Source organism: Falco naumanni, chromosome 10 (genome assembly GCF_017639655.2).
Source record: "Falco naumanni isolate bFalNau1 chromosome 10, bFalNau1.pat, whole genome shotgun sequence".
In the NCBI taxonomy this organism is placed as follows: Eukaryota; Metazoa; Chordata; class Aves; order Falconiformes; family Falconidae; genus Falco; species Falco naumanni.
The window spans coordinates 14,174,368-14,194,893 of record NC_054063.1 but is presented as its reverse complement, the minus strand read 5'-3'; the positions used below and the strand labels follow the sequence as shown (position 1 = coordinate 14,194,893).

The 20,526-nt window shown below is 42.5% G+C and overlaps 1 protein-coding gene and 1 long non-coding RNA gene across 4 annotated transcripts in view; both read left to right on the top strand.

The window, feature by feature from the left end:
- Window positions 1–20,526, top strand: part of BBOX1 (gamma-butyrobetaine hydroxylase 1) — a 38,983-nt gene that overhangs the window by 1,402 nt on the left and 17,055 nt on the right. For 2 of the 3 annotated variants that reach the window (XM_040608043.1, XM_040608041.1), the window contains exons 2-4: window positions 3,949–4,020; window positions 5,357–5,769; window positions 7,349–7,463. In XM_040608043.1, coding sequence (XP_040463977.1) covers window positions 5,407–5,769; window positions 7,349–7,463 — 478 coding nt within the window. In that variant the 5' untranslated portion in view covers window positions 3,949–4,020; window positions 5,357–5,406. Of the gene's footprint in view, window positions 1–3,948; window positions 4,021–4,960; window positions 5,012–5,356; window positions 5,770–7,348; window positions 7,464–20,526 lie in introns of all 3 variants that reach the window. The other variant, XM_040608042.1, reaches the window with a different exon arrangement.
- Window positions 10,591–20,420, top strand: LOC121094474. The gene is made up of 2 exons (XR_005829860.1): window positions 10,591–14,811; window positions 20,180–20,420. It is a non-coding gene; the product is annotated as an uncharacterized LOC121094474 (long non-coding RNA).

Here is a 20,526-nt window from a genome sequence, read left to right as displayed (position 1 = left end):
AAAAACTCTTGAAACTCTTACTGGCAATTTAACCTCCATTGATTTGAGATCAGCATCTCACATTTATGTAAAAACAAAAGAAAAAAAAAGAAATAACAAGGCAAACCTCTAAATAACTGTCATGAACTGAAAAACTAGGCTGAGCGTGATAAAAAATTCCACGTCGTGATTGATTCCATTAGGCATCTTCAGTAGCCTCCTAAAATAGGAGATGTGTTTTCTGCAGGGGCATGGCACCATCAGCACCAGGTATTTGGATTTGGTTTTCTTTACCAGCAGCTCAACTGTCTTGGACTGCCGGTTTTTTGAGACATAAAGTTGTATTTCTGTAGCATTTAACTTCAAGGTTTTGGGAAGACAGCAGTATAATGTAGTAGTTATAGTTCTGCAAATGATCAGGAATGGAAATGGTCATTTTGCCCAGTTACAGCATTTACAGATATTTACTGTTAAAGGAGAAAGAATGTTTTCTTCGCCATTGAGCGGGAAGGTTGGCTTTTCTGTGGTACTTTTAAGCATGCAATTGCAGGATTTTCTGAAACATTTTGAGTTCTTTGCTGCCATTTGCGGGCTGACCTTAATGTCCTGTACATGTTCAACATAAAGAAAAATCACTTAATTAGAAATCAGGAATAACACACAGTTATGCAAAACGGACACCTTTCCTTTCCGTACAGCATGCTGGAAATGGGCAGAGCCACCAGACAGGGGTTTCTTGCCCATGTGGCAGCTAAGGCTTTGCTAGTGCTACTTGAGGAATCTTTCATCCCAGCTCTATGGGTTCTGTCATCCATTGCTCCAGAAAGGAGGAATGCCAGCACCAAGCTGCCTTGCACCTGGAGCTATTGCTTACCCTCTTCCCCCGTGCTGCTGGTCCCCAGGATGGTCAAAGTCCCTGGGTGCTGTGTCTACACCCTGCAGCTGGATAGCCTGACCGTCCAGGTCTTGCACAGTGCAGGTGAGAAAGAGCAGGCTCGATGTGCCTGATGCTCACCTGGCACACAGGCGCCAGCTGGGAGGTCTGGGCACCATAGCAGTGGTGACAAAGCCCCAGCTGGTGTGAAATGCCTTACTGGAGTTATCTAGTGAAGATATGCCGGGTGGGCTCTGTGGAGAGCTTGACTCAGAATTTGTTGCCACTCCACTGATGCAAACCAGAAAAAATCCTGCTGAAGGGAGAAGTCACTTCTGTGGTGCTGTGTGTATGAGACAAAACCTAGACTTGCAGATCTAATTTGTGTATCTAAGAAGAAAAACATCTGGAGGGCATGGTGTAGCAGATATTTTTAATCATTGTCATTTGTCATTTTGTTTTAATAATGACACTATGATATGAATAACTCAAGGAAAACAATAAACAGCCTTTTTATTGTTACAAGATTTCTCTGGGTAGGTGGCTAACTGAAACAATTGCGTTACAGCAAAGACAGAAGTTTAATGCAAAAGCTGTGGTGTATGTGAACAGTAAATGCTTAACCTCACCACAAGGGAAATCTTTTTGCTATAATGATTTTCATGCTTCCTCTTCTGTAGCCAGCAAACTGAATAACATTGGAGCTGGAGGGCCCAATTCTCTTCTAATTAATAGCAATGTTATGCAGGTACAAGTTCATTGACTTCAATAAATAGACATAAATGAAAGAGCTGAATATGACTTGGAGCAGAGTAACAGTAGAAAAGGTAGAGCTGCATATTTAATGAGCCACATATAATGACTTTTATTAGGATTGGAAAGTGTCGAGCGGAATCGTTTCCTATCCTACACGTATCAAAGGCTCCTGCTGCAACCTGTGAAGGAGATCCTCCCCTCTCTCTGCAGGATGCAGTGGCTCTTTCAGATTCTGCCTATTAAGAATGGAAGTATTTCAAGAGATTACTTTGTGATCAACAATAAATTTGACTGATAACACTAAGAGATACAGTCTTGTGGAACAAGGGTACTGCTGATAGCAGTGTAGGCTTTGTCTGTGTGGCAGTGAAGTTTAGGGCTACCACCATCCACGATTCTCCCAGCAGTATAGGGTTTAATGAATTGTACATAGCAATAATTGTCTGTGAACAAAAGTATCAGTTAAACATAAAATTCATGAGAAGTAGTCTTGCTGAATGTAAACCGATGGTGTAACATCCACGTTGGAACTAGTCACTGAGGCTCTTTTTGTAGTTATTGAAGAGGAGAAAAAAAGAGTTCAGTTCATCTCATCCTAAAGCAGGTTTCTGAAAAAGCCAGCTGAATTGTGATCCAGATGGGTCTGTTAGGAGTGTTGGGAGTGGTGCATGTGATGCTCAGGGGCAGGTCACTGTGGTACATGTCTGAAATTAGTGAGGTGAACTCTGCTGTACAAGCTTCTCACATTCAAGCAGAGCTGAAAATTCCCATCTGGCTTACAGTCTTCCCCATTGTAACATAAATTACGTGTATCTCATGTCAGTAACTTCCAGAGGTTTTCTTTTTCTTTTTTTTTTTTTTTATCTAAGATTGTGTCTGGAAGGATTGGTTGCATCTGCTTTTTTTAGGTTGACCTTTTGTTCCAAAGCATTTACAAAACTTGCTGTCATGGACTGAGAGTATTTTGCTTGACATGCAATTGATGTGACTAAGCTCTCCATTTACCAGGTGAACAAATGCCAGTTAAGCAACTTCTGTGATAGGAAGACAATAAACTCCCCTCAGTTTCTTGCCATTAAAAAAAAAATTAAAAAATCTGATGTGGTTTTCTATTACCCCTGGTGCTATGATGAATCTTGTAGAAACAAGTTCAGATTTCTTAATTGAATGATACAATAGGAGATGCCTAGAACCCTATTGAATCTGGCAAGTTTAGTGATGAATCTTCCCTGAGAGACACTGAGAAAGTAAAGGCTTAAATATTTTTTCCAGTACCTTGTTTTGCCATTTGGGAGAAAAAAATATATACAGTAAATTCATATACAAGATCCAGGTAGTTATTAGATCCATGCCAAAGTTAAAGTTAAGAGCCTTTGCTTGAACACTAAGCATGTGAAATACACTTTAATTATTTGGCAAACCACTTAAGTAACATGAGAAAATTGTGTACAAAACCAGTATGTGAACTACTGGATAGGCAGATGTAATGAATCTATGAACTACATTATGACAAACTTTGTAATGAGCTACTTAGGTTCGTGTATTATGTATATCCAGTTCTCAGAATTTCCCCTGGCCCACTCCAGTAAGCCAGAGGAGCTTCCTGGTGGCCTTAAACTTCAGAACCAAATTCTGGTTCTCGTGGTCTTGTTTTAAGCAAATACCTACAGGAATACCTACATATTTTTAGCAGACAGAGAAAAGCTTCCATATGCCCAAAGGTGCTGGGTAGCTGGTTCTGGGAAGAGTGTTTTGTGCTTGAAATCCTTATACACTGAAATACCGGTGGAATAAATTGATCCGACCATTTATGTTGTTTATACACTTTCTCGCAGCATTCTTAAATTCCAGTGGATGTGAATGCCATGCTTTGTGCTGGACAATTCAGCTTTGTCCAGGTGTCAGGCATTTTCTAATCTCGCTTACCCTGTTGTGACTTGCGAGGTTCTCTGGTGTACAGCTATCTGTTCACCCATCTTAGGTAAACTGGAGGAGGGGTACTTGCTGAGGGTGCTCAGTTCTGTCTGCTTCATGTTGGATATGGGTAGTATTAGCATTTAAAGGGATTCAGATAATTTTGTATGCAGAAGGGCAGGTATCAACAGCCTCTGAGTAGCCTAGGCAATTAGGCAATGGTTTCGTGCCTTGAGCTTCTGCATCTTAATTGTCCTAATAAAATCTAAACTATATTTTGGTTGCTTAAGTGTATCTGTGGATCTCATCTATTACCATCAGGTAATCCGCTGCCTTGAACAGAGAACTATCCTGAAAGCAGTACAGATGTAGCGAGAGTTTACAGAATGTTAAAATGATCATGCTCTTCTTTTTTTTTTAACCAGATATTCTAAAGTTTCAGTCTATTGGAAAGCTTCATTATGTTCCAGTACTTGTCTTGTTTCACAGAGGTTAGAGTAAGTATCCAATTATCACCTGTTAAAAACCCTAAAACATACCACATCTTTGCAGTCGTACATAATAAAACCCTGTTCAAGAAATTTCAGAAGGATGCTGCAGCCAGTCTTGCAGTGTAAATATTTGTACAGTTAGGAGGAATATTGCAGTACTTGATTAATGCTTTAGAATTAAGGTGGAGATACGCATACATATATATTTACATGCATATGTTTGTGCACATATTTTATATATATATATAAAAGGAAAGTTATTCAATCTGGATATGAAGCCATTTTTGGATAAAAGGTGTTTAAATCTGTACGCACAGCAGCATAGCTGTAGCTTGGACTGCATTGCAAGTGAAGGTTGGTAATTACCGGGTTCCAATGAGGCTACTGCAGGCAAACAGGAGAAAGTAGAAATCAGTATTCTGCTTTGCTATACTTAATCAAATGAAATAAAAACGAGACCCAAGGGTCCTGTATAACGCAGTTCTAATTTGTAGCAAAGGAAAAATTTCAAAAACCTTCTGATAACTCAAATAGGTCTTAGTGAGTCAAAATATTGAAGCCAATGAGGTTTCCCTGTGCAAAGGCAACTGGGGAGACCCTGGCCCTGGCAAGGGATCAATATTTGCCCTGTGATCTCAAGAACAGAAACAACAGAAAAAAATACTGAATAAATGTGCAATATTTTAAATGGTTGAACAGTCTATTAAAATATATGTAATGACTTCTTGATTCAGGGGGAGACCAAATATTTTTCTGAGTAAGAAAAACATTAGGCCAGAACTTCTTTTCTAAAATTTGGATGCATCATCTTTCTGCAGTGCAGTATACAGCTAGCTTTAAATAAAAGAGTGTATCGATAGAAAGCAGTCCAGCTGTGAAAGAAGGAGGCTCTTGCAGAACTCTATTGCTGTAGCTGAAGTCACATTTAAAAAGCTTTTCCTTGCAGGGAGGTGGATTCTGTGCTCTGTTTTCCATAGTTTCCACAGCAGGAATTAAGGTATGTGTACTTCAGCTTTTGAACATGGTTGGTAGTAACCTCTACCTTGGATTTCTGGGATTAATCTCAGGGTGTTTTTTTAAAAGGGGCTATTTGTGCAATACAGACTGAACAGACTGCAGAAACAAAAGATAGACAAGATGATGAATGAAACTGAAGCCCTGCAAAACTAAGCTATTTTTTTAATAGATGGGTCTGAGTACACCCTTTGCGCCTCAAAAAATGTGAGCAACAGATAGTGAATATTCCTAAAGGTCTAAAGAAGGAGGGAAGAGAATCATCTTAAAATGGTCTTTTTGCTCTACTGACTCCTTCTGTAATAGAATGCTCTTCTGGGTGTTTTAGGTAGTCCACGAAGGCGTTCTCCCTGCAACGATTTCATTAAAGCACCCAAAATGTGGAGGGTGGTGGCTAACATCCTGCCGAGGGCCAAAGTCCCCAGGAGCAGGGTGTGCTGCCTGCAGCCGGCACAGAAGGGCAGGAGCCTGCTCGCCGGGACCACGGCACCGCTGGTCCGCGCCACCCAGTCGCTCAGCATGAACCTGGGGATACAGAAGGTGGAAGCTTTGGACGCGGGTCATTTTATCCGTGTGGAGTGGGAGGACGGGAGCGAGAGCCGCTACCCCTGCGTCTGGCTGAGGGACAACTGCCAGTGTCCCCAGTGCTTCCTGCGCTCGGCAAAGGCACGCAGGCTGCTCATCGAGGACCTGGACGTGAACATCGTGGTGAAGGAAGTTGCTGTGGCGGATAGAAGAAAGGTATTTGAAGCAAACCTTTTTTTTCCTCTCGTGAAACTTGTCTAACAATGCTTGTTAGTCTGTAAATTAGAGCCCGGGAAGCTCAGATCTTCCCACTTTTATATGAAACTTCACTTTACAGATGTTATGCAGAGGCTGCAGAAACCCAGGCTTCAGGTTTTAGACTGTAATTGTGCTTTTAAAAATTCTGCTGTGTATTTCTTCATCACTAGACATTGAAAAGAAAATGTAGGCATTCCCCACAGATTTAATTACCCTTGCACTTCCTCCCCACCCCCCCTTTATTCTCTAAGTAAATGGCTTGAAAATAATAAAAAAAAAGTGGCAAAGTGATGGTGGCCTTGGTCCCTAACAAAAATACCACTTTAACTCATTTCCAATGTGCAAAATACTTCATCTTGGAGCAAGCACTCAAAACCAAAGTTGAACCCAATATTCAGAGCTGGCCCGGTGTCTTTATCTGCGTCTGACACTTGTTCATGAAAAAGAGAAGGCTGTTGGGCAAGAGAGGACAGGAACTGCCCTCCCTGTGAATTTTAATCTTTCCTGCCACATAAAACCCTTATATATCATTGCAATTTTATGGGTTATATTAAAAGCAATACATTGCTCCTTTGATATGCAAAATCATTTCCTTCATTTTACACTTAAAGATGTTTTAAATGTGTTAAAGATGCAGCAGTCAAGGCTGCAGCAGCTGGGGCAGGCTCGTTGCAGGCTGGATTTGCAGGGTGTTTGCAGAGGCTGACCCAGACGGGAGCATGGCTCAGCTGCAGGGTGAGGGTCTGTACTGAGGAATTCCGGGCTCCCACATTGATTGATTGTTACTAGAATTAATGCCATATAAATTCATTATTTGAATAGGCAAATGTGTTAAAATAGTAGAGGGAACGCCTGCTTCCACTTATACTCAGAAACTGAGGAGAGCACATCATGTCAATGGGTGGAATTATGTGGCGTGGGAATCAGTATCTGCTGGACAGCCTTGAGAATTCAGCTGAGATCATGTGCTGCGCTGAGCTCTTGCAGTTCATGACAAGCAAAGGCATATGCTTTATTTCCATGTTTTTTTCTGGATTAAAAACAAAAAAACCCAATGCCTTTTTAAAATTTATTTCAAAGAGGGCAGACTTTTCATAACTAGGGGAGCGATTTCTCTCCTATCATTTCTTTTTTGCCTGTCTGTCTTGTCCTTTTTTGATGAGCTGTCAGTGTTTTGGAAGGCATTTTTTCTCTCTTCTGAGTGGTGGTGAAGCATTCTCCCCAATGATATGTGCCAGCTTCCCTGGTTCTCCTCTTTCTGCTAAGCACAGCTCCCACAGTGAAAGCAGCCCACACAAAACAGGAAATTAGGTCATGAGTTCATGTAGAAATAAGCATTTATAAAAGGTGTCAGAATTTGGATGATGTTCAGGTTGGGTTTTCATTACTTGTTTTACATTATGCTCCAGGAAAAGCTTAACTGTGATATTATGGATCTAAATATTACAATTTCTGCAGTTTCTAAAGGAGTTTCTTGTTCTAGGTGATGTTTTCTGATTTTTTTTGTTTAAAATTATCTTTTCTTTTATACTGGAAGATCTCTATTACGTGGCCTGATGAACACGCAAGTGAATATGAAGCTGAGTGGTTGAAAAAACGGTGCTTCTCTGAAGAAGCCAGAGCAGAAATGCGAGAAAATTTATTTTTACCAGGTAGGAATTCAAAGCATATCTCTAATGTTTGTTCCAAATACAAATAATCTGACGGTGACAGTCCCAGCTGGAAGCCACTTGTGTGAGTACCAGGTCTACCCAGCTGGAGCAGTGGCAGCTGCTCTTGGTGCTCAGTGCCAGGCTGTGCATGCTCAACAGGAGCCCGTGGTTACCCATTCCCTTTTCTAACCTCAGGACCTGTGAAGACTTCAACTGGTTGGGCTGTGTTTACTTTCCTGAGAGCCTTTTCTTTCCAGAAAGGGTTAGTAGGTCTCAAAAATGAGTTTTGTGGACCAGCAGTGGTGTATGTGAAAATGCAAGTGTGTGTGTGTTGTTTAAATTATTTAAATTCTTGGATTTAGAAAGATCATTCAGAATTGGAAGGGAGTTATAACCAAAATAATTTTTCCCTTTCTGTGGCCACCTGTTAAAAAATAACCGTGTTGCTTAGCAGCGTCTAGTGCTGAAGTTCAGGCTGTGTTTGCGCCGTGTCCCACACTTATTGCAGGAGCTGACTGTGGGTCATGAAGCATTTTGTGCAACGGGCAGTGTAACGTTTACCCAGTACAAATGACTCACCCTTCTGAGTCAATAATTATAGGTCCGCTAGGTTTGTCATGACGAACATCATCATTCCTTTGGCAGCCTTTCAGATTGCAAGCATGAGATGTGTGAAAACCTGTAAGATTTCTGCTGTTGCTCTTGACAGTGTTCCTGTGAGATTTGCTCTTGCAGAGATTTGTGGGTCTGTATTCAGAGTTAAGACAGTATCCGTTAAAACAGGATATTACTTCAGGAAAAAGAAACTAGAGGCAGGCTGATGGCGTGAAACTCAGATCCAGGTATCAGTTTCCTCGGAGTTCAGCAAAAGGCAAATCTGTGATTGGTTTGTGCTCCTTTATTCATGTGGTTTATATTCTAACAAAGAAAAGAAAGTTTGTTGGTTTGGGTGGTTTGGGTTTTTTCCCTGAAAGATGAGAAATGGGAAAATATGTGGCCCTAGGTATCTCCTGCATCTGAGCTTTGGCACATTAGGAACAACTGAAAGGGCCAGTTAGCTTTCCAAATTTCTGTAGGTCAAATATGCCTTAGCTCTTAGCACACGCTCTCCTAAACAAAAGTAAGTTCTTAAGATTCAGCCTTTTATAACTGGCTTAAAACTTAAGTGATGAGTAATATTTCTGTTCATTTCAGTGGATCCTGTAACAGACTCTTCATTGTTCGGAGTGGAACTTTTTTTCCCCTAGTGATATAAAAGTTTGTGTCTACTTTAACTCTGGCAAGAGTAAACTACACTGTTTACTATTTCAGAGGGTTGGGCATGTTCCCAGAATGAACGTGGTGAAGATGCAAACCTCATTCAGGGAAACTAGACTTGATTTCTCATGTAGTAAGAAATTTGGGAAAATGAAGGTGCTGTGGAAGCTAGCAAGATGTTTTGTAGCCTTTTGAGGGGAACAATGTAAACTGAGTGCTGCTTTAATTAATGCCCAGGCAAATTAGTCTACATCTCTGGTTATGTTTATTAGCGAAAGGTATCAATAACTGAGATTTCAGATGTAATGCTACTTTTCTCTCCCTATGATGAGGTCTAAGTGGCTGTGATTTGGCTACACACACACACATTTACACAGTGCTTGCTCTCAGCATCTAAATACAATGCTTGTTTTGGGGGCCAGTTCTTCCACTGGCTACCGCTCTTCTGCACTGGAGTGGTCCAGGTAAAATATACCCCAAAGACATGTTTTATTCTTTGGGCAATGCTTTTGTAAATTCTGTTTTCCATGCCATATCTGAAGAAATATGTTTATAGAAGTTGTACTAAGTAAGGGCCCGCGCTAACTCTGGCTTTGCTCAGTAGTGTCGTTCTGCTCTTTCTCACTTCCCAGAGCAGAGCTGGCTCCTTGTGGCGGACAGCTTCTCCCAGCTTTTCTCAGGTTTCTGTTGCAAAAAAAGGCTACAGTTACAAAGTGTGTGAGTTTGCTGGCTGGCTGTTTAAGACCTGTTTCTCATTGTGTATCAGGGTAGGTTTAGAATTTGCTTCCTTCTGGTCAGTGGAGTCACACACTGCAAATTACAGGCCCTTAAGTAGCTAATCATATCCCAGCAGGATAGTATTACGGACAATGAGATGGAATGCCAGCCCTGCATGCTGGTTCAACAAATACAAGAGCAAGCACACTAGACTGCTGTAGTTTGAGGTTAACCTTCACTGCTGACATTGGGGTAGCTGTGGCTACCTCTTTTTTTCTGTCTTTTTGAAAGTGAGTTACTTGCTTTGGGTGTTGCTTTTATGTTTTTTCATCATTTCTGATTAAAAAAAAAAAAGATGTTAGTCATATGTCAAATCCAAAAAGAAGACGTAGTGGGTTGTATGTCAAGGTTTTGGCAGCAGGGGGCAACAGGGGTGGCTTCTGTGAGAAGATGCCAGAAGCTGCCTCCATGTCCGACAGAGCCGGTGCCAGATGGCTCTGAGACGGACCCACCACTGGCCGAGGCCGAGCCCATCAGCGAAGGTGGTAGTGCCTCAGGGATAGCGTGTTTAAGAAGTGGTGGGGGGGGAAATCTGCACAAAAAAAAAACAGTTGAAGAGAGGAGTGAGACTGTGAGAGCAAGAGCTGACACTGAGGCCGGTGCAGCAGGAGCAGGAGGGCTCCAGGCGCCCAGCAGAGGTTCCCGGCAGCCCGTGGGAAGCCCCCGGCGGGGCAGGCTGTGCCCCCAGCCCACGGAGGGTGTCGGGGGGGCAGAGCCCCACCTGCAGCCCGGGGAGGGCCCCACGCCGGGGCAGGGGGTGCCCGACGGGGGCTGTGACCCCCCGGGCAGCCCAGGCTGGGGCAGGGTCGCTGGCAGGACGCGTGACCCGGGGGGGCCCACGCCGGAGCAGGCCGGGCCTGAAGGACGGCACCCACCGGGGGGACCCACGCCGGGGCAGGGGGTGAGGGGCTGCGGCCGGGGGAAGGGCTCACGCCGGAGGAGCGTGTAGAGGATTGTCTCCCGTGGGAGGGACCCCGGGCTGGAGCGGGGGCAGGGCGTGAGGAGGAAGGAGCGGCGGGGACACCGTGGGGTGGGATGGACTGACCGCAGCCCCCATTCCCATCCCCCTGCGCCGCTCGGGGGAGGCGGGAGGGAAATCGGGAGTGAAGCTGAGCCTGGGAGGAAGGGAAGGGTGGGGAGAAGGTGTTCTGAGATTTGTTAGCACTTCTCATTACCCTGCTCTGATCTGAATGGTATCACAGTAGTTTTCCCCCAGTTGAGTCTGTTTCGCCTGTGACAGCGATGGTAGGAGCGATCTCCCTGTCCTGTCCCGACCCACCAGCCTGGTGCTGTGCTCCCTCTCCCCTGCCCGGCTGAGGAGGGCACTGACAGAGCTTGGGTGGGCACCAGGCCCCCAGCCAGGGTCAGCTCCCCACAGAAGAGTAGGTCAGATTTGCACTGCGTGATGGAAGTGGCTATAGATAGCTCTTATAGCTCTGTGGCAATACATCAAGATTCTGCTTTTAAAAACACTGCCAGATCCTGTCTGTGTAGTATGCAAAGTCTGATATTTGTTTATAAGAGCAACAAAAGAGCCATCTTCTACTTCTCCAGCTATGGTGTTTCAAAGATAACTCTTTTTTCCCTCCTGTTTACTTGTGTCCTCCCCAACGAACTTTACAGGAGTGATTTATTACCTCGTGCAGTCTCTCTGTAACTCAGATTGTGTGTGTGGTGGAGGAAGCTTGTGGAAGACATTGAATATACAGGTGCTTTCCAGTACCCAGCCTCTCATGACATTGCTTTTGCTGAGGATTATTTTCCAGCACACTGGCATCCCATCAACAGCATGTGGGAGAAAAAAAAGTTCAATAACATCACAGTTATATTTTCCTTTTGGGTAGAGAAGAAGATTCAGCAGAGGTAGTACCTGGTGCTACTTAATATTTTTGACCTTAGGTTAGGTTAAGGTTTTAACTTGAGGTTAAAGATTTCAGATTATGATTGTCCTTTAAAATGTGATAAAATGATGCTGGGTGTGTATCCAGCTCCACCAAAGTTTGAGTCAGAATGTTAACAGCATCAGTGGTGCTTTCCGTTTCTCTGTTAGGTCCTGAGAGATTATAATTTCAAGAGGAAGAAGTTAAAAGTTATATTTTACTAAAAGAGTTCGGACATTTGAAAATTTATCCTGTAGTAATTAATAAGAGCTGCACCACAATTTAGGGTGCCATAGACATAATTCACAATACAGCAAAAATACACTTGGCCTTCAGCAAACATTAAAGCACACATTGTAGACAAATTAATTTTAGATTAAGGAAGTTAATCTATGCTGTCTAGACTTCCTTTCCCACATGACTCCAGTACAGAAAGCTTTAACCAGCACTGACCCAGCTTGCACAGTAAATGCTGAATAATTCCAAGTGTTCATTGGTGCCTGCATGCCATCTGCAGGAACTGACCAAAGGCCATCTTCTCATTTTGTGCAAAGTCCAGTATAGGTGGCTTTTTATGACTAACCCAGTATGATCAAGGAATGGGATTCTTTTTTTCTCCCCTGCACCCCTGCATTTTATTTTTCTGAAATTGGAAGAGGCGGTGACTCATTAATTCTTTCAAACACATTTAATTCTTACCATTTTGCAAAGCATGTAGATCTGTAGCTTTATTAGTCATAATGTGAATGATCAATAAAGACACAAAATAATTCTACAAAGCCTTTGGTTTTGTCCCTTAGGAATTGTTCAGCTACCTTTGTAAACATCAAGATTTTTAACCTGGCTACTGCAGCTGTGCTGTGCAAGTGAGACCTAAGGCTGCCCAGGCACTAATGGCTCATTCCTATCTTTCTTACCCCTTCAGCTTTCAGCCCGTATGTTCTTAGATTTCTACTGTAGTACAATGGAAACTATATGAACTGTGGTTACGCAGCGGGAGAAAACATGCTATGCTGACATGATAAAATAATGAAGAACATGAGTGGGATCAATTACCACCAGGAAAGACTGGCAAGAAATACAGTCTCTGTTCAGTGCAGCTTCTTGATAGATTTTCAGGCTGAAGGGTCTTTGTGGATAAAAATGGGAATAAAGTTCCTTTTGTTCAGTATATGAGAGAATAACATGCCCTGTGGGATGCAGAATTTTCAAAGACTTTTATATAGACTTCTTAAAAATATTGTTAAATGGAAGAACTTAAATATCTTCACATCACAGGATCTTTTCTTTTTTGGTTTTATGATGTATGCTTTCCTGTCCCTTTTCCAAAGAATTATGGACCTGATAATTTGTCAAGTTGTAAATATTGGGCAGCATACTAACATTTTTGTCTGGGACTGCGGAGAAGGAGATCTTTAAATGCTGCCTATTTTAGTGTAGCCCTATTACTTGTCTCTGTCCTACTACTGTTGTACTTACCTGGCTGTAATGGTCTCTGGGACCAGTCAGGAGAATTCCTTCCCTGCTTTTCATGCAAATAAATAGGAGTTGTTTAAAAATAGTTCATGTGTATGTCAGACATCAGTGTTAGAAATCAGACCTCCGATCTATTGCAGCTACTAGAAGGATTAAAACTGGTGCCCATATGTTTGAATCAAGCTAAAGATCTCCCTCAAAAAAACCCTAAAATTACTAATATGTAAAGCATAAAGATTAAAAAGGCTGTAGGAAATTCTGTGCTAAAATGATGAGGAAGTCCCCATGTAATCTACTCTGCAATTTACTGTATGCACCTGGTATAAGTAATCATCCGATAGTCAGCTGCAGGAAGGCGGTATGATTCTCAGCCAATTTCCTCTTTGCTAATAATAAAAACATTTATTACGCTTTCAGCCTTGAGCTGGTATGTAAATGCTGCAAGTTTCACCCCATTTTCTGTGGCTTTATTCCTGCAAACGAACCACTTTATTTTAGTTATGGCTCTGAAATTTTATCTGCTGCTTCTGTTCAGGGTGATTATGCCTTTCTAATATTTTGAAAGTTTTATGCTGTGTAGTGAAGACAGTGGTTTGGCTTGTGCTCTGAGTATGCAACTTTGTCTTTTGATTGTTTTTCATTGTTTTCTTTGGCATATTTAGTATTAAAAAAAGTGGTCAGATTCATATTCTTAGCATAAAGCGTTTGTCACTGTTGCATATCAAATTTTCATGAATGCGCTAAGGAAACGTGTCATCTTTAAAAAACAGTCAAAGAGTAGCTGTAATGGTTTACCGTCAAGGCAGAACGATATATCAAGATGGGCTTTGCGAAGGTCTGTGCTTTCTGAAATACTGTTCCTTATTTTCATCCATGACTATGATAGAAAGAAATAACCGCATTAAACTTGCAGATGACACCAACCAGAGATTGACTGGAAATGTGTTGAAGGATCAGGGTTGCAGTTCTAAATGACCTTGGCAAATAGGAGAAATGGTAAAAATGTAAAAAATGCTTTAATGCTTTAATGAGTCTGGTGACCTGTTCATCTAGCCTAATGCTCAGGCTCCAGCAGCAATGTAGTAAAAGCATCTAAGCCAAACCACTCTCTGCAGTTTGACTCCATCATATTTCTTTAGCAACCACAGTCATGGCACCAGGGTTTCCTGTAGGATGCTGCAGCTCGGCAGCTGTTTGAGTGCAAGATAGAGAAAGGACCGCCCGCGTGGGGTGGGCTTGGTGCTGATCACAGGCTGAATCTGAGCCTGTGCTGGCAGACTTTTGGGCTCAGGGCTGACATTGCTTTCAGCTGAGCCCAAAGAGAAGCCTAACCTGCAGAAAAGATCAAATAGTCCTTCTGCTCCTGTTGATGGAGTAAGACTTCCAGAGCATATGTCAATTTTGGGCACTATACATGAAGAAAGACTACAAAGTGCCCATTGGAAAGCACTGTGCATGATCACTAGTCTAGAAACAGTGAATGATTCAAGTGCAGGGAGCAGGGGGAGCGAGAGGACGAACCGTTTGTTTCCACGTTCATGGTGGATACATCACTATACAAAAGCATGTGCACCTATGTGAACAGGTTTTCTTAATGCTGTTCAGAATAGGTAAAAATTGGAGCTCAGATAAACTATAAAATGTTTCAAATTAAAAGGAAGATTTTAAGACCTGAGGTGAGCCATGTTTTAATATCAACAACTTTACAAGCTGCACTGGATTTTTTTCCTCCCAGATATCAACTGCTGCTGCGTTTCAAACATTTCCCAAGATTAGTAATACTTGGAGCTGTACAAAAGCCATTTTCAGCTTTTGGCGCATGTGTCATTACAGAGTACATTGGCAAATGTCAAGGGGGAAAGGTTACTCCTGCAGTAGCTGAAAGACTAAGCTCTTGGCTGCATCAAGATGCCACTGAAGGGCTGGGAACTTGGAGCCTTTCTTCTCTGAAACATGAGGTAGGATTTATAAGAATTTGTGTACCAGCCTACACTTTTAAAAAGAAAAACAAACACAAACTACTAAGGACGCTGGCTGCGCTTCTCACTGGAAGTGAATTCCTGTGAGAAAACTGGAACTTTGAGAACAGAGTTTATAGCCTGGCCAGGCAGGATTTAACTGTATTTACCACTTTCTATCTTTGTTTTGGTTTGGTGTTTGTTGGGTTTTTTGTGTTTGTTTTTTTTTTTAATACAGAATAGCTAAACATTGAAAAATGCCTAAGAAGCTGCTTTATTTGAACCGTTTGACAGTTTTAATAGCTGCCTGGAGAGTATCAGTGAACAGTTCTGTTTCCTTGAAATTTTGCAATTTCCATGTTGTAGTGGTACTGTAAAGCTTAAACATCTCAGCCAGTAGGCAGTGTTGACTCCTGGATACACTGCAGGGTCTGGGAAAGGATAAATTCCCAGTACGTGGCGGGATTCACATCACCGATTGTTTTTGCACAGAGAAAAGATTGCTTTTGCATGTTACTTACAGAAACAGTCTGAATCGGCTCCGTAGGGCTGGAGATGTGAGGCCAAGTGAGAGCCTCCCCCGCAGGGGGTCTGGTGGGGACGAAGGCCAGCTGGGTGGCTGTTGCTGGAATGTTCTCCCCGGATCTGCTCTAGGGGTTGGCAGTCCCAGGCAGGTATGCTGAGTGTACACCGTTTTGCAGTGCTGTGGCAAAGTGGGTGTTTGCAACGAAAGCCAAAACCACCCCAAAACCCAACACCATTGGCTGCAGAAGGGGCATCCCGGTGTTAGGTGGAACTTTTAGCAAGCACGGTGGGAATTGGGAATTTGAACAAGAGGAGTCTACAGTCCGTGTACTTGGGGACGCCTGGGGCTCCTGGAGCTGTAGTTAAATTCCAGGTACATACATTTATATCCCAAAGTGGGGGAAGACCTGTTGGTGCATTCCTTGAAATACTAAAATTCCTCTACCCCTTGTTTTATGTAAGGAAGATTGGGAAAATATTTATTAGCAAGACAGCAAAAAAGATTAGGAAGGAAAAGATGAAACTTAACTATTCCATTAGTTTTCACGTGGTTATTTACCTGCACCAACACTGAAGCTTGAATTTGCCTTTCAAGGGATATTCTTGGCAGTTCACACAGCATACCTAAAGCTATTTAAATTTCATAACTTTTAACAGAGAAGGAGGAGAACATTCACATTTTATTTTTCACCCATACATCAGGTGTGTGAAAGGATGTATATTGAGTTAAACACGCTGGAGCAGTGAGTAGCAGGCCACGGAGTGGTCTCCAAAAGGAATTTAATGAGGTGAGATTACATCTCTCCTCAAGGATTGCACCTTTTTTCCTTTTGAGAACATGTTGTGAAATTCAACAGCTTGTCAATCATACAACAGCTTTGAAACACGAGGTAGAGTATAAAAGATGGTCTGTGTGGATAGCTTCTATTTGGGTATGTGCGTTGTGTTTCTTGGACAGTCTTTAACCAGCCTTAGCCAAAGGGGAGAGGAGCACCACTGGCTGGAAATTTGCAGACTTTGCAACTGTTGAAAAATGTTGTAACTATGTAGTGTCTGGGTTTGCTTTTTTTATGAGCACGTTGCATTTTGTACTTGGTACCTATATCTAGAGAGAAGAAAAAGAACCCCCCAAACCTGGCTCTTTACATCTTTTTAAGTACAGCATGTCCCTCAGTCACCAGGTGGAATCCCTGGAGCTCTCATTCTGAAACCTGCTTGGAACAGTTTTTATTACTCCTGTCCGCTGAAAGGATGTTGGAATAGAGAGACATATAGATGTTTTATAAATTATGCCATCTGAATTTTGCAATGTTTGTGATCTCATTTCTCTGTAATCTCTGTGATCAATGATTGGGCAAGTTAACTGAAAATTAGATAAAATACCAAGTAAACTCTGATGCAGATGTGATTTAAACAAAACAGTTATTCTATGAAATAGATAAAATCCTTTCACGCTTTATTGTGCACTCTCTTAAGAATAAGCAGCTTCAAAAAGCGAGGGAAAACCAAATTACATCTTTACTGTAAGAATAAGAGCTCTGATTCAACATTCAAGAGAATGCTTGACTTAAAACACTATTTTTTTAAGTTTTCCAAAATACTAAAATCAATGCAAAATTTATGAAGAAAAAAAAGAAAGATAGCATCTTTGTTCTGTTTACCCATTGCTGTGTGACATCTTCAGTTTGAATGTGTGTATGTGTTTATTCGTGCATACAAACCACTAAACTGGCAAACTTGTGAGACATTACAAATGGAAATTAATGAGAAGAGAGCAAGGGAGTGTTGTATTCGGGGAACAGAAATCTGAAATAGCTCTTTCATACAGGGGAGAAGGTAAATACCTCACACCTCTTTCTGTGCATTACAGTAACGTCAAAGGGCAGGTGTATCTGTCCCAGTGGTCTTTGGTACCTGCCAGCAGCGCTGCTTTTCAGGTCAAGCGGGCAGATCACACCTCATTTCCTCATCCTGCAAGTTAACACACAGTTATTAATACCCTACAAAAAGTCTCAAATATGTCAGCCCCAGCGTTGTTACCGAAGGGGCTGTAGTATCGCCATCACCAGGGCTCTTGGGCTTCTGAAATCGGCTGAGCTGCGGCACTTGGCAGCTCTGTGAGCGGTGGCTGCCACAGCCAGCCCGGCTGAAATCTGTGGAGGGGACAGTGCTGTCATGGTGCGGGGTTGTGAAGGCTTGCATGCTCTCTGTTCAGTGATAAAGTATTTTTTCCTGTGAATTAGAACTAAATGCACCGTGCGAACGTTTCAGGGGGTAGCAGCAGTGTGTGAGGTGGGAGCAGGGCAGAGGTCCTGGTGACTGGTGCTGGGGACACGGCTGTGCGGAACCTGGGAGCTCGGCAGCAGTGGCGCTCTGGGCTGGGGCCATCCCTCCTCTCAGCACCTTCTGCTCTGTACACCCCTCAGGAAATAAATTACGCTGCTCCCTGGGCAGTGTTTTAACTCCAGACCTTGCCTGTGAGGGGTCGCTGGTTGTGTCTCAGTGCCAGGCATCTGCTGCCGTTTTCTGGCTATTTATGCAAAAGGGGAGGAAAAGGGTCTGTGCTCTGGTCATTCCGTTAGGACAGCCTCAGTGTTTTCTGGAGGTCTCTCACTTTGCTTTCAGCTCCCAGCACCAGGCTGCTGTCACTAAACTATTAACTGTCATTGCCAAGCAGGTAGCCTAGCTCCTCTTCCTTGGCTCCAGTTTCCCCTGCAGCCAGCAGCAGTTTTTACTCAGTCTCCAGAGTCACCTTCTTCCTACCAGTCAGTGTCCCCACTTCAGCTTCCCTGAGTTTTTCCCCAGGTAATGCACCTTCTCCGCCCTAGACAGCTTCTCCCACTGTTCAGTTCACCTCTTCCCCTCTCAGGGGCCTGGGACAGAGGCTTTAACGGAGAGCAGGGGAATGGCTCAGCTCATCCTCATCTTTCCTTCTCGTCTCTCCCCAGATGGCCGCATCCACAGGCAGCCTCCGGCAGCAGCTAGGCAGGTGCCTGGGCAGCACAGCGGTGGGGACACTTGCAGCTGGGAAGCTGTAGGAAGGTCTGCTACCAAGTCTCCTCGTGGACTTGGACCGCAGCAAGCTTGGGGTAGGGGGGGATTCACCGAAATGTATTTGTCACATTGCCTCAGTCACTAAAATCAGAGGAATTAGAGCCTTTACTGGATTTTTTTTTTCAAACATGAGCAAAAAGTGTACTGCCATGCTCAGTTCTGTTCTAAGATACAGCCAAGCCTTTTGACTTGACTGTTCTCTCCATAAATTCAAAGAAAGAAATCTTTGGCATGAAAAAATAGTCAGCCCAAAAGATTATCTTTTGCTATGGTTATAAGCATTAAAAACAGCTTTACAACAGAAACACCAGTTTCTGAGGAAATAGTACCGCTTGTTAATAACAACTTTTTCCATATTAGAGCTACTGGTATGTGTGGGGTGTGTATCTGGTATCATAAATATACATAGACAATAGTAGTGCAAATGCAAGGGAAAAAACAATTACTGCTGATGCCTTCTAGCAAGGCAGCTTAATAAAAGCTGTATCTTGACCTAAGATTCATTTACACTGGTAAACCTGTAGTTGTTTCATTTTTAATTTACTAACAATGCTTACAAATGCAGCTTGTTAACAATAACATCACTACAGAGTCCCTGTAGCAGCTTTCTTTCAGGTGCACAGGCAACCATTTCACTTGGCTTTAAACCCGGTTCTATGTTAAACTCCCTGTACCATTTTAAATGCTCCATGAATAAACAGAAGACCAGGATGGGCTCAGTGGTCCAGGGACACCACGTGGTATTTTAGGACTTTCTCTGGAGATCTTTCAGCTGTGGAGGAAAGTCACTGTTCGTGGTAAAAGTATCCAATGTGACCCACAACTGTGGCTTCCAGTGTCCTCTGCCAGTAGCACAGACAAATTAAATTAAAATTAATTGCATTAAGAACTGGCAAAGTCCAGAAAGTGTCCTGGTGAGAAGCTGTGCTTTGGGTTCCATGATTAATTTCCTGCCTTTTTGCTTTCTGTCTTACATTACCAGTCCCTTGAGTTCCTGGCTGAATGCACTGGAGCCATTAAAACTTAGGTGATACCTGTTTTAGGGTTGTCTGGCAGGGTTAGTCTGGAGGGGGGGAGGGGGGGAATGGGCTGGGGGGAATAATCTTTATTATTTTAACAAACTGATCTTGGCCTATGAATACTGAGGCCAAAATAAAGAAATGTGGTGTTTAGTTATTATGTGGTTTTGCCTGTACTAATGAGTGGCTATAGCCTCTCATATAGCACTGCCTTTTATTGAAAGAAATTAATTTGATTTCAAATGTGTCTGAAAATCTTAAAATGTACCTGACTGGAGTAGTTTTAAATAGATGGCTAACAAAGAGGTTCTTCCTGCAGCATCCCGATTTGTCATAGCTTCTCCACATGGACAAATGAGTCAATCAGTATTTTTTTCTAAATCTCTTGTATGTTAACGGTATGAGATGAGTGTAATTTGAATTTGTGGAAAATTATTTGTGAAATAATGGAAAGTATGAATATTGAGCTGATTCTCGGTTATACATCACTCTGGGAAAGTCAGTGACACGTCCCATCACTTGGGGAAGAGCAATCATATTATTAGTATTATTTATCATTATGATTTCTCATTATTATTTATCATTATTATATCTCTTTTCATACTTCAGAATATTCTGAAGGCGACAGGTGAGATGAGTCCCAGGGGAATGGAAGTTTGAAGTTAGAATTACACAATTTTTGAAACACACAGATGGTCTGTATTTGGCCTTGTTTCGTGTGAGTGTGCTAATTTTACACAGATATTACTTTCCTCATCTGTGTTTTGCAGTGGTGCTGCTATATCCTTCACCCCAGCTCTGGAGCCTACTCAGGGTGAAAGGAATATTGGGACAATTTTGCTGCCAAACTGAAAAAAATGTCTGTGGAGCATCTGCAAGGTGATATTTTCCAAAGCTGTAAGCACTGGCCAAACTTGACAAGTTTCACAGGAATAGCCAGTGTACGTTCCTAAGACGTGACCAACTTACATGCCAAAATTGACACTTGAAAGAATAAAAGCACTGAAGCTACTTCACTAAGCCAGTGTGAAAATTTTGACTTGGCTACATTACTGATTCTTCACAGCTGTAGGCTCTGGATCCACTTCGGCTGTTGCTGAAACACTTTTTGGTGGAT